The sequence below is a fragment of the Vanessa atalanta genome, chromosome Z, assembly GCF_905147765.1.
Source record: "Vanessa atalanta chromosome Z, ilVanAtal1.2, whole genome shotgun sequence".
In the NCBI taxonomy this organism is placed as follows: domain Eukaryota; kingdom Metazoa; phylum Arthropoda; class Insecta; order Lepidoptera; family Nymphalidae; genus Vanessa; species Vanessa atalanta.
In genome coordinates this window covers 14,776,997-14,792,020 of record NC_061902.1, presented here as the reverse complement: position 1 = coordinate 14,792,020, position 15,024 = coordinate 14,776,997, and the positions used below count along the sequence as shown (strand labels likewise).

The 15,024-nt window shown below is 29.4% G+C and overlaps 2 protein-coding genes across 2 annotated transcripts; one reads left to right on the top strand and one right to left on the bottom strand.

Moving 5' to 3' along the window:
- Positions 1–159: 159 nt before the first annotated feature.
- LOC125075852 (peroxiredoxin-6) lies at positions 160–8,679 on the bottom strand. Its single transcript, XM_047687664.1, has 5 exons — positions 8,411–8,679; positions 7,817–7,992; positions 7,374–7,575; positions 5,986–6,058; positions 160–431 (listed from the first exon to the last, which is right to left on the bottom strand). The coding sequence occupies exons 1-5, from the start codon at positions 8,494–8,496 to the stop codon at positions 294–296; spliced, it is 675 nt and encodes a 224-aa protein (XP_047543620.1). The 5' UTR covers positions 8,497–8,679; the 3' UTR covers positions 160–293.
- A 942-nt stretch (positions 8,680–9,621) lies between these two features.
- LOC125076008 (cdc42 homolog) lies at positions 9,622–13,666 on the top strand. Its single transcript, XM_047687928.1, has 5 exons — positions 9,622–9,745; positions 11,038–11,337; positions 11,452–11,561; positions 11,667–11,864; positions 11,991–13,666. The coding sequence occupies exons 2-5, from the start codon at positions 11,160–11,162 to the stop codon at positions 12,078–12,080; spliced, it is 576 nt and encodes a 191-aa protein (XP_047543884.1). The 5' UTR covers positions 9,622–9,745; positions 11,038–11,159; the 3' UTR covers positions 12,081–13,666.
- The last annotated feature ends 1,358 nt before the right edge of the window (positions 13,667–15,024 follow it).

The window sequence follows — 15,024 nt, the reverse complement described above, 5'->3', positions numbered from 1 at the left end:
GTTTTATTTAAGTTCCTGATAGCGTAGGTATTATTATTTTCGTTTTTAGGTATTTTATTTTACATCCAGATTAATAAAATATGTTTTCCATAAAACGGTTAAAACAGACGTAGAATAACTCGTAAACTATTTAAATATAAGCTCAAATAACTAAAAATATTTCAGTTTTATTTATTCGTTTATTATCAAAAATAACAGGAGCACAAATTCGGCCATATATATACGTGCAATTTATCACATAAACAGTTTAACACTGTATTTTAATATATAAATTATTAAACGATTACATTTCATTATTCAATTTTTGGGCACGGAGTCTTCCTAAGATAATTCTTGCCGGAAGGTAAAGGAACCACTGTGATACCTTGCGGGAACATCTTGCCTATTTGGTCTTCTGGAACAGTAGGTAGAACCATGCAATCATCACCCATCTAAAACCGATAAAAGTACGTATTTACTTGTCGAATCGTGTCTTTTTACGCAACGAGAACGTTAGAACCAAGTCTGTATGCAAGACACATTCTTTTTTATATGTCATGGCAAATAGAATTAATTACTATTTATTTCCTTTAACATTGATTATAAAAAGGAAACTTAGTAATGTTCAATTAGACGTAAGAAATACATTTATTTTGACGGGAAATACTTTTATACGAACCCGGTCCGAATGAATTGACAGCTTAAGCACTATAGTTTAGTTATTACGAGATGCGGGAAACTGAATTACTGAATTATAACTTTATATCAGGGACATACATAATTCCATTTAAATGTCTTTTCAGATACGTATAAGCACAAATCTTTACATACGTAATGCGAGAGAAAACCGGACATACGGACCAATAGTATTAAAGATCAAGAAGTATATTGAATTATAAAAAGAAATTTTAGTAAAGTGATATTACAAGAAAATCTGGTAAAACAATATTGTTTGAGATTGTTTAAAACTTCTGGCACTTCGTATGTAAATACCGAATATTTTCATATTCGTTTTCGTTCTTTATCACCGCGTTTCCTTGCACATTTCGAGGAAACCGATTATTTATGTCATAATAAAATGATAAAACTAGAATCGTTTGATTTTTGCCAAAAAAATAACTGTCTACTTCGCACAAGAAAATTACTTTTGAGTTGTCAACACGTGTTGTTATCAAGTTTCTGTAAGTGGTAAACAAAAAACAGTTCGACAAAACAAGTCGAAAATCTTGTTTCGGTTTGAGGCGGTAAATATCAAAATATGTGGCAGAGTTGGTTAAGAACAGACGGTTACGCAGTTGAACGATACTGCTCCTGCTCGCCTGCGTGTGAGGAGGGGGGGGGGTCTCAGTGCAGGTGTCAGGGATAAAAAGTAATCTATGTGCTAATCCAGATTATGGTCTGTCTGAGCCAAAAGACATCTTCCAAAGCCATTCCAGCCCAAAAGTGAAAGTGTCAAACAAAAACAATTTTCGCCATATTCTGTTAGATCTTTTGTTTTAGACACACGTGCCTAAACTCTTTTTATTATGATTCCAAAGCTATAGAACCATTGACCATGGTTTTATTTGTGTTCAATTATTATCTGTAATTGTTTGTACGTCGATTAAATTAAATATTTGTGAGCTTTATATTGACGTATTAGCCATTGAGAAATATTTTATTTATAATATAACACTAATCCACTTAACTTCTTATATCCATTTTAATTTTACTTCCAATGTTCCAGCAACAACTTCGACGACATTTAAAACATTTTTCCCGAACCGAACAATGACATCGCGTCAATTAAGTTATTTATTTACTTTTACCTGCTCTTGTGATTGGATAAGGCTATAGATTAATGGGAAGTCTAATTTAACTTACGTTTTATTACTCAACTGTTACGCTATGACAAACTGATAAAGAATCAACGCGATTCGAACAGATTATTAAATAAAAACACTTTTGTGTAAACGCACCTTTACGATACCTTTTTAGTATTTAATGCGTATGCTGTGTTACTAATGGCGATGTTTAAAGTAAAAAATGTATTTATACGTAATTTATTGATATTCTAAATTTATAACATGTTTCGTGGTTATCGTGATTTAATACAATATTTATTGATTTTTATAAAAGGAACTGGAAAAAACAACAATTTATCATTCACGGTGCATATTACGGAAATAAGTTGTTAGAGAGCGGACGTTATGATTATAAAGATAAGCTTCATAATTATATCAGAACTTAATTACAAATGAATATTAATTAAAACAATATGTGCATTATCGATATTTTATGTATATAACTCAACTAATTAGTAGGGGCGAGATATCAAAAATGAAGTGAACCTCGATTCAACCTTTATATATTCGGCCTTCTTATACATTTTTATATTTTAATTAACTTTTTGGTTAGATTAAATGGTAAAATGGGATAGTATTATGAGCGATTCAGTCAGAATGACGGATGTATGACTTCTAAGGATTTTCAAACTATACTGAATAAATCAACGACAAATGTAGGTAATCTTTTTTATAAATGTGCTTTATCGTATGATTAGAAAAATGTACATTAGAGTAAGTCGGCATTTTAATGTCAGGAGTACGACTCACGATATTAATGTCTACAATACGCAGATAAATACACAACAAATATTCTATTTATATGAATGAAAGTGTTTTAAAATTAATCTTTTTTTATTTTAGAAAATTTTTGGAAATACTTCAAACGCTATTTTTTTTAAATACGATCGAGATATATCTTGTAAATTGTAATTCAACACGACCATTTTCTGATCTGATCTGATCGTTGTGACGTAACCTAGATGAGGGACACGGTTTTTCTAAAAGTTATATTTAATAATCGTAAAACGTTTATCTTTTGAAAATAAATTGACCATACAAAACTTATTATTGACAACAATTTATTATTGATCAGATTAATCAGAATTTCTGAGCCGATCTTTCCATTCTTAATCTATGATGATGATTTAGAATTATGAGCATTAACGACGCGGTAAAAGATTAAGTCTATATAGTGAAGAAAATATTTTTAAATTACAATTACACAAGATGTTGTCGTAAGCGAAAAGATTGCTTAAATTTCCTATCATTCGATACATAGCACACTGGATGAAAAAGGAGTTTGTTGCAGAACCTGCAGACAAAAGCTGTAAAGTCAAATGAAAATTTGTTCGAAAATCCATACACAATCCATATTTAACGGAGAATCTTCTTAAATTAAATAGTGGCACTATTTGACCACCTCCTTACTTTTCAGTGAGTTACCGCGATATGGATGTTTAGAGAACTCATCGCAACGAATACTTTTTAAATATATTTTTTTACGATTTCGTAAAAATGATCTTAACACGACGGCATAAAACTGCAGATACCTGTTAAATAAACTTAAGCTTTGTTTATAAAACTAATACATTTAACAACAAATTTCGTACTAGATTGTTTCATACTAAAACATTTTTTTTTTTCTAAAAAATGGTTGGATCCGAATATTATTCATTTGGAAGATTTTTTAGAAATCTGCATCGAAATAAAATGACACAAAAAAAAGATGAAAGATCAACAAGCTAAATGCAAGATTAAAGTAAATTAAAAAAAGTTGCGTGTACTAATTTACACACGAAAGAATTTCCACTTCATTTGCGTAAGAAAATTATTATTATTATTACGATAAATGTAATTTCTTCTTTTTCACAATTATAATAAATAATCGCTCACAAATTTAAACATTCACAATTTAAATGTCGATGTAATATCTTCACCACAGCTTTAAACAGTGCTTAACGTGAGCATACATATTGCACTGACCCAGATAGCACTGACTTTTTCCAATTTTCAGTTTCCTTAATTACTGCACATTTCTTACGGACCGAGTTATTTGTTGAATTCGTAATCGAGTCACGTCAAAAAGGTCAAATGCGCCATATGATATAATTTTAATGATGGAATGACGCGATGGTTCAGCGTAAGTATAAGAGAACCCAATGACAAAGATTGAAGGAGCTGCTAGGCTAGTTTGCTTTAAGATTTATATTTATAACTTTAGGCATAGTGCTCTTATTCAGGTCCCAGTTATATCCAGTAATAATAAAAAAATAATTTGCCAAATGTTTACATTAAATATCATATCACTTTAGAGAAAAAATTGATACATGAGAATTGCAAGATTATTCTAAGAGAAAAGTATTGAAGACCACCAAAAAGTTTATCCAAACAACATGTCGGAATAAACGTGCTTTCTTTTCCACAACAAAGGAGAGATCGTGAATGCTAAAACGAACTTATGATTTTATGCAAACCAGACATACAATAATAAATTTTTATGATTTGTGATTTCATTAAGAATCCATCAGGCAAAATTAATTAGTTGTAATGGATTATCGACTATATTTATTGCTAAATTTTAAGTTTTACTAAGTGCAAATATAAATTTAGAAAATTACCAACCAACGCAACCCTCTTAATCGTTACTTATAGGTGTACTTTTAAACAAAGTGATTGCTATAAATTAAAATCTGTACAGTTTAGAGATATTATATTGTATGTTATATGATTAGCCAATAACTGCTGCTATTGGCTATGGCTGAACCGACTCTCGAGGGAAATTTTAATGAATAATAAACTAAGCACACAAACAAACGAGTAAAAAAGGGATGACGCCCTTTTTACGCCTCGAGGGACGAATGAAAAAGTCCTCGTCCTCCCTGGAACTAAAACTACATCCATACCAAATTTCATATATTTTCGTATTCATAATACTAATATAGATTGACATAATAGCTCTTCTGTTGATAACTTTAACAAAGATCATTTGTTTAGGTATATATTTAAATATTAGATATCGTTGATAACATATTACATCATTTTTAAACAATACTGTCTGTCTGACTGTCTTGGTATGGGCATGTTATGCGGAGGAATGAGGACCATGTTGTGAGAAAGGTTTTGAGTATGGATGTGGATGGATATAGAGGTAGGGGACGACCCAAGAAACGATGGATAGATTGTGTGAAAGACGATATGGTTAGAAAGAATGTTACTTGTGAGATGACGTCTGACAGAGAAGTATGGAAGAAGACATGCTGCGCCGACCCCAAGTAAAATTGGGATAAGGGCAGGAGGATGATGGTATAGTTATAGTTAATTTTCATGATCGAATGATACACAGTCGGTCGGTTTCCCAGGGACCAATTCTTGGTCCATTTTACTTTTTCATTTATAATATCGACTTGCCATTTCTGGTAGGTAACAAACACGAGATACTGTATACTGTCGGCATATTATTGATCTGTCTAAATTTATAAAAAGATCACTAATTTATTTTGAACACATGTCATGCAAAACTCGCTGAATATTTAATTATGTAATTTTTATCATTATATTTAGCGTTATTCTTTACAGAAGGATTTTAGCTAAATATTATCACACAATATAATTTAATGTATAACGTAGTAGCACATCAACTCGTGGTCAGGTCTGAAACGATTATAAAAAAATAAAAAAAACCTATTGTTACATATGAAGACTTTCATTTCTGACAGGACAATATGAACCTTTGCTCGTTCTGAAATATTATATTTTTTTATTTCTAATTATAAATACTATTATAATATTGAAATTAGATGTATCCATCTCATTAGATGATAATGGTTCCAATCTGACTTTGTATATTGGATCATTGCAGCTTATAGAATAACAAAATTTATTTATATCTTGCCACAGATGTTTTACTGCATCGTCATATTATTAAAGTGTAAGCGATTATTACGGAGATATCCATTATTATTATTTAGTTCAGATTTTATAGATTTATAAATTTTATTAGCCTTATTTGACCTAAAAACTTAATTTAGGACTACCGTGAAATTACTTTTAAAATGAAGAATTTAACAAAAGGTAAGTTTTGAAAAATTGTAATTGGAAGGGGTAACCAGCCTCAGAACCCTAAATATCTTAACTATTATATAATTATGAATGAAATAAATTACTTCTGGAAATAACTAACCTTCCAATTTGCAGGAGTTGCTACTTTTGCTTTGTCGGTTAGCTGCAAGGAATCTATCACTCTCAGGATCTCACTGTAACAATATTTATAAAAGTTTAGATGTTGTACACAAGTTTTTTAATCATTATTAATTTTATAGAATGTACAATAGTATTAGAGTGGATGGTTTACCAACCCACAAGCTGTATCACTGGGTATACAGAATAATTTACAGGACAATTATTGACATAATACGATGAAAGACTTTTATATTATTATCATGTTTTCAAGATATACATATTGCAGCCTTGTAATGTAAAAATTATTATCGTGCATGCGTGAGCGCGCGCTTTTTGTGTATGTGAGTTTGTGTGAGTGATCCTATTGTTTGTGTTAATCACGACTTATTTAGGTTGCTTGAGTCTATCTGGAATTAAGTTCCTCCATCTCTACCATATAGACCTACTAAAGAGTACTGCGGCACTTTTGATGGTCCATTTACTAAAACATCAGTTCTGTCCAAAAGTTGTGCAAAGAACAAACCAACAGTGGAGCCAAGAGCCGCAACTCAGACTCGGGCAACAAACAAGAGAATGATAATGTGACTTATTCTCGATGATCTATGATGATGAGCGATCCAACAAGAAAGCTCGCATGTGAGCACAAGCAAGTCTAGTATTTCTAATTCATTTAGCTTGCAACACAATGCTCAAAACATTTATACAGCTATAAATCTATATATTAATACGAAATAGGTCTTTAAAACTATTATTAATTTTTATTTATTTAATATTAGTTTATTACAAAAATTTTAAGTTCATGTCAAGTAACATTGATACAATACAAGGTTATATTAAAAACAAAATTGTGGATTTAGTATTTATTGATTTCTAGGCAGGATATATAGTTCTTTACTAACATACTCGGTAAACAAAATGATGGAAAAGAGTAACTACTGAGTTTCTTTTCTAAGTAATATAAAACAAACATCAACAAAAAGCCACATAATTAGTATTAGATGATGCCTGCCTAATAGAAACCACTATCTATGAGTTGATAGAATGAATATGAAATTAATTTGAACAGTATCTGTATATACCATTCAATCACTCAATCTGCTTTTATCATAAACAGTTTTAGGATATCCGATAAAAAATCTGTTGTTATTACTATTGGTTAGTTGTATCTAACTATAAATAAATAATGAGTCATTATAATCTGATTGGATATATTGAACATATTCTTATATACACAACTATTGTAATTGGACTTTCTGCTACATTGAGGTAAAGATAACAAAGCTGCTTATCTGTTTTAATTGACATTACCTTATTATTATAAACAAATTATGGGACATGTATCAAATTCATATTTAAATTGTATAAGTAGAAATGCATGGACATACTTACTCAAAATTTCTGCCAGTTGTAGCAGGATATAACAGAGACAGTCGAAATTTCTTGTTCGAGTCTACAATAAATACAGCCCTTGCAGTTAGAGGCATGCCAGCTGTATCCAGTTCATCTTTGTCTAGCATGCCCAGCTTCATAGCAATATTCCTGTCTTTGTCTTCAATTATAGGGTAAGGGAATTTCTCATCTTCAAGGCATCCTGAAGAAAATTATTGTTCTTAAGATAGTAAGTTTAAATAATGCATTATAATAACAAATATATTATTTTATATATACCTGTTAACTTAAAATTACAAAATTACAAATATCTGATAGCTTGTTTCTGTAATTGACAGTTTAAAGTCACTCAAAAATACTAATATGGATTTTGTAACATTTAGAACTGATTAAGATTATATGGCAGTCTTTTTAAAAATTATATTCTATAGTGAAATACATACCAGCATAACTTTTTATGTCTTTGCACCAGGCCATGTGGGAAGACACCGAATCACAGGACAAACCTATAGTTTTGACATTGCGTTTTTTAAATTCAGGCAGCAATGTTATAACTTTTGAGAGCTCCGTTGTACACACAGGTGTGAAGTCCGATGGATGTGAAAACAAAATACCCCATCTGGAATTCATAATATCAACATGACAAAAGGTTTTTATGAAAGGAGACTTTATTGTATTAACTTTTTTGTTACTTGTTAATCTGTTATTTAGTTATTAGCATGTTTATATATAAAAAAAATGTATAACAAAATATATAAAAAAACATGTATAACAAAATGTTTAGTCTAACTAGAAATAAAGAAATTTAACAATGTAAGTCATGGAGAACCTTTAGTAAATACATTTCTTATGTACACTATTATAACGGTAGGAAAAATAAAAGCAAAAAACGATACTAATGTATGTATGTAAGTACGACATAAATTGGAAGCTTCACCATTTTACCTTATTGTTTACATATCTCATGATCACTACTGATTTACTCTGAACAAAAATAATTTCACAAAGTAATTTATAGAAATTAAAAAAATGCTTACGATTCACCAAGCCAGTCGTGAAAATCTATTTCGCCTTCTGTAGTATTGGCAGTAAAATTGGGAAAAACATCTCCAAGAAGGACCATTGTGAAGGTTATATTAAAATTTAAAGAACACAGAAAAATGTGTGTAAGATAATTGTCAGAATAAGATTGATAGATTGAAGCTTATTTAAATTTCAAAAATGAGTAATACTAAAATACAAAAATTCTGAATTTAAAATATTTAAAACAGAGAACGAAATTTCAAAAAAATATAACTTTAGAAGAGCTATAGAGCCTAAAGATAAGTCAAAATAATTAATCTGTTGCAATAGTTCTTGTTGTTTTTGAATATCATAGATTAAGGCTAAGTGTGCACATGCAAGTTTTTTTTACAGTAAAAAACACTTTAAGCATCGAATACTGTGTAAATATTAATTCTACTACTGCTAATTTTGAAATTTAATGGTGCAGCTATTTTTTACTGGTACGGTGAGTATTATGGCAAAGTATTTAACAGTATTATATACTTTCTTGCAGTACAAATATGAGTAAATTAGATGACCGGCATTCACCAAAACAGATTATGAATAAAAAATATTTATATAAGAAAATAAAGATTTATTTACACATTATAGTTCAGCGGACGGGCAAATGGGCCACCTGGCTGTAATGTCACTATTGCTTAGATTAAATATTATTCCTTATAACATCAATGATCATCACCACCAACTGTAGGAACTAAGATGTTAGGTCAAAGGTGTTGCATTTACACACTTTACACACATACTTAAAGAACCCTTTAAATCGGAACAAAGCAATACTTAGTATTGCTATGTGCTTGCTGAACTAAGTAAATTATATAGTTGAATATATATATATTTTAATTTAATGCGGTTTATCTCACATGAGTCTATTAAAAACAAAATAGATTTTAGCATTAGTTATTATAATTCTTGATTGTGAAAAATATTTATAAACATACAAAAATTTAATTTATAGATAATGTTTGTTGTTATGCCGATTAGACTTAATTACGCACTGCAGTTAATTCTTTTAAAGGTTTAGATCCTAAATTGGCTGACATAATGAATTATAAGTTTGATTATTATTAATTTACTCCCAAAAATTTTGAATCGTCATAAAAACGTCATTTTATAAGAATATTGATTTTTAGATGATATTATAATTATTATATTGTCTGTCTATAGCTTTTTCTTATCTGTGACTAAAATCTTAATCAATGGCGTCACCGTCAAGGACCCAACCCGCTGCGTGCAATTTGTAGTTTCTTGGTGTATTTCGCATACTGGAGTTCATTATAAAGATTTATTCAGTTATAGTGTTATTAAACGTAAGTAATTTCTATTATAATATGATAAAATATAGATATTTATTCGACTTCCATACTTGGGTGTCCTGACCCGACACAAAATGGACGTCAAATTGTATTGTGACGTGATTATGTAAAATAACATTTTATTTAATCATATAATTAACAATAAATAGTTTTTAAATGTACATTTAAGCTTACCTTTATTACAAAACTCTATTACGGATGTAAAAAAAAAATATCTTATCGAGTATTCCTTTAGAACCCATCGGAAATTTGCATAGCTAATGTCCTGAAGTAGGAAGAGAGCATGGCGATCTCTGAATCAACAATCAATATATAAGATAAGCATTTCGAAACAGATTTTTAATAACATTACAAATCCAAGGTGTATTATGAAAAACATATCTTTCTATTTACATGACATATAATAAGGTCATTGTCCTCTTTTACTCAGTACTTAATCTATGTAGCAAATGTACTTATAATACCAAGTCTGGTATTATCTTATATGCTTAAAATGCAAAGCGAGATAATTTTCTGTGTTCTGTTTTTAAATTTAATTATTTTTTGCTTTAGAAGCAGTGTATGTATGAGTAGTGTTAATATCTGAAGATATTTTTATATTTGACCAAATCAGTATAGAAATATCTTAATAATTTTTTGTTATAAATATATTTAATACTTTCTCAGTAGATATGCTTGAATAAGTTCAAACTTACTTACTTTACCAGGGTTTAATGCGATTCCACCTGTGAGTAAAATTATTCTTCTATTGCTAAATAGCAAAACATCATATGCTGTGTTCTGTGTAGAAGAGTCAAAATGCGAGTCATACTTCTTCTATTGCAAATACACCCTCAGTGCTTACCTGGCCATTATGCCAATAATTGCTTTTATGCCTTTCTATAATAAACTAACCTTCTCAAAGCAAATTTTAATAATTTGAGTTATGACAGAGCAGTATGGAATGTTTGTTTGTTGTTTTAGTTTTTATTTAAGTAATCAATCACAATATTATCAATTGCGAATTCATTGAAATATTTTAGTTGTGCTTTGGAATGTAAATGTGTAAGTACAAGTGTTGACTAATGAAAGAATGTAATAAAATTTTGGATATAATCAATATAATATTATTATGTATGAAAAATAAAAATCATATTTAAGGACCATAAGCTTTAAAAATAATTATGTGCTTGTTTCTTTTATGAACATAACTTTGTTATATTGTGTTAAACTCGTTTCACATGCATAGCGATTGATTTCAATTAGTCACTTATATCTTTTTTAAATTGAATAACTTTTCTTTTCAGGTAATTGAAAGTTCAGTGTAAGGTGCTATGAATAACGAATTACATGATAAATTTTAAATTAATTAAAATAAAAGAATTGATAAAGGGACACTTGTAAAAATATATCATACACAACTAACAAGATGCAAACAATAAAATGTGTCGTGGTGGGTGATGGTGCTGTGGGTAAAACCTGCTTGCTGATCAGTTATACTACAAACAAGTTTCCCTCTGAATATGTACCAACAGTTTTTGACAACTATGCTGTGACTGTTATGATAGGAGGTGAACCCTACACCTTGGGGCTCTTTGATACTGCAGGTGTGTACCATTTGTGTTTTGAATAACTTTTGTTATACATTATTATGATTTTTGTCATAGTTATAATTAAATTAAAATTATTTTATATTCATATTACTATTTATTTATCATCAGGTCAGGAAGATTATGATAGACTGAGACCTCTAAGTTATCCACAGACGGATGTTTTCCTTGTTTGCTTCAGTGTGGTCAGCCCAAGTTCGTTTGAAAATGTTAAGGAAAAGGTAATTTCATAAGTATAAATGTATAGTAACATCATGAAAAACCTAAAATTTTTACTTACAACATTATTGATATAATTATTTATTGTAACATTTGTGTGTTGCCAGTGGGTACCAGAAATAACTCATCATCAGCAGAAAACACCTTTTCTTCTGGTGGGAACTCAAATAGATTTACGAGATGATCCAGCCACCATGGAAAAACTAGCTAAAATAAAACAAAAGCCTGTTTCACTTGAGCAGGGGGAGAAACTTGCTAAGGAGTTGAAAGCTGTTAAATATGTTGAATGCTCAGCTCTTACTCAGGTATAATAAATATTCTTGTACAATATTTAATTTATTTATTTTGAATTTGTAATCAAGCATCCTTATGTCATTCTAAGAGTGCCGAGTTTTCAAATTATGACTAAATAAAATAATTTGTTTTTTCAGAAAGGGCTAAAGAATGTGTTTGATGAAGCAATTCTAGCTGCTCTGGAGCCTCCGGAGCCTGTAAAGAGGAGGAAATGTGTTCTGTTGTAATTTGTCAGTCACATTTACTGTGTCTACCATCAAAATGATTACTGCGATTATGCGACCAGCATAAGATAACACTATGTTCATCTTATTTTTATTATCATTACTATTGAATATGCCATAACTAAAAAATAGCAATATCGAAATAAGTCTTGTGCTACAGTATCCTATTTGGGCTTTTAATATTTTCAATATACTTGATTAATGTTGTAAGGCAAATTTATATGATGTCATTTGTCGGTAATTAAATATTAACATTTGTAAGTCATTTGTACCTATTAATAGTATTATATAAAACAATTTTGATACTTTATAACCTATATCGAGTTAATCAGTTTTATTAACCATAACAATGTTATGAAATGGTTATATGCTTTTAATCACAAGACTTTTATAACTTTACATTATTTATTGTTCTTATGTGTTGTTTTGCATATTTGTAATTTAAGATTTCTATAGAGGTGGAGATATTCAACAAGACTAGACATTTTCATTGCTCACTGATACATTATAAGTTCCAATAAATTAAGAAGTTTACATAAATATAATAAGAAAATTATTACAATACACTGTCTTCCTTGCTTTTGGAACAACACCAATTTTATAGCTTATATAATAGTGTAATATGTTCTCAAAATGTTTTCCATCCAATTTTCATGGTTCAGGGTTTGTATCATCATAGTGATGTACTTGATGCAACAGAAAGACTAATAATTACTCTAAATAAAAAAATGTCACATGCTAACACAAATCAGCTGTAATAAAAAATAAATACAAACTATCAAAATAGTCACATTTACTAACTTAACAACTAAGACATAAAAATAATTGAAAATTTACAAATGAGAAAATTTTGACATTAATTTATTTTTTTTAAATCATTATATCAAAGGCTTTAAGTACTTCATGGGTTACTGAATATTCCACCTCTTAATAATTATTTAATCGGTATTTTGATTAGAAAAAACACATGTTTGCGACGGACTACTAGGTTTAACCATATTAATTTCTCTAAACATTCATTAACAATTAATTTTATGAAGTCGATGAGATTATTGATACGTGGTTCTCTACGCGTACCACTAATATCATCGTGGGGTTAACTATACAGAGTATATTATGGTGTGAATATCAATTATTAGAATTAATCTTTAGTAAAAGTAGCATTTTTATCACAATGTATCGCTTTGTGAATTTTGACTGAATTGAAAGTATTCATTCCGTAGAATGTTTTTGCATTTTTCATATACGCACTGCAATTTTTATAAGGATAATACAATGTAACCGCTTGCGCTAATATTATGCAGCAGATGCCATTGTCCCGGTTTTATACTCTGTATATGCTGTTGCCTCGACACAAAGAAACGCACAGGGACATACCACCAAGTATCGCTACAGTATTGTTTCCTCACGCCTTCCTCGATAATTATGCTCAGGTAATAGTGTATGTATGTACTCATGGTAAGAAAGATTTTTATACAAAGAAAAATGCAGTGCATTTCACTCACTAATTTAATATTACTCTTGTTTGTATGAATATTTGCATTCATTATTATAATTATAATTGCGTTTTGATTATACCATACTTTATGTAAATATGAATGATTATCACGATTTTATATGAAATTAAATATGTACTGAGTTTAAAGGTATTATATTATTGACTTTCGGGGTATAAAGAATATATAACATGTGCGAATAATTTTAAACGACTTTCATTTAATATTTGGGTTATAAAATTTTTCTTTGTGTCAGTAATTAGATTTAGGTGTATATTAAATTAATAAATGTAAGATTAAATGGTGCGTTTTATTAAAATATATTAAGTTAATTTTTGTTTGCAAGCGACTATGATTTTCAATTAACAAATGCGTTTCTTAGTATCAAATAGTTATGCTTAGGTTACGACGTAATTTCGGTATACTTTGTGTGAAAATAACGTGTTTTCTTTATGACGAGAACACTTAGTAACAAATTTTATTGAGTATCACTTGTTAGCCACTAACCCACATAGGGTTCATTCTTGCAAGTGAACCCACTTTTAATGAGGCGACTGAAATGAAAGGTCGATTTGTATATAATTAATTTTATTTACCTGACAATTTGAAGATGGTAAATTTGTGTTAAGCTATGTCGTGCAACGAGTGGATGGTGCTCAAAGTTTTCCCAATTAATGTTTCAACAATGACAAAAAATGTTTTATATTTATGAAAAGTTTGGGTGCAGTATTTTTTTTTTGTTAAAACATTATGAGTTTAATTTGATGGTATTGCTTTTGACTCAAAAATATCGCAAAACGAACATAGCTACTAATATAATAATTAGATACTTAAAATGCAAGATAAAATAATACATTATTGACAAAATAGAAGTTATTCTTTACGAATGTACCGTCACTCTATATTGAGTTGAGGATCTATATTGTCACTCTTTATTGTTTCTATTAATCATGTAATCATGTAATTTAGTATAAATCATCCGGGATGCTAGTCTCGTCGTGTGCATGAGTCAGAATTTCTTACGTCATATCACGTCGTTCGTTTCAGTATATTCTACCGCTCAGTATGAGATCAATATTAATACAGAAATATTTAAAAAATAATAATGTTGAATCGATTATTTAACAAAATCAAACTATTCTTTATTCAAGTACCTAGTCTCATAAAAGTACTTTTCATTAGCACTACAATCGTCACGTTAGTGTTCATTTCAATGTAAAGCAACCACCGGTTCGGAAAGTAGATTCTAGCGAGAAGAACCGTCAAGAAGCTTACTCTTATCCACCAATTTAATTACAGAGTATGTCAGTAAAGTACTTTTTTTATATAATATCCTGCCTAGAAATCAATAAATACTACGTTCACTTAACTTTAATTATATCGTATAAATTAATTTTTTTAGAACTATATAGACGAAAAAGTTTCATCATAAGTTGAAAATATAAAAAAAA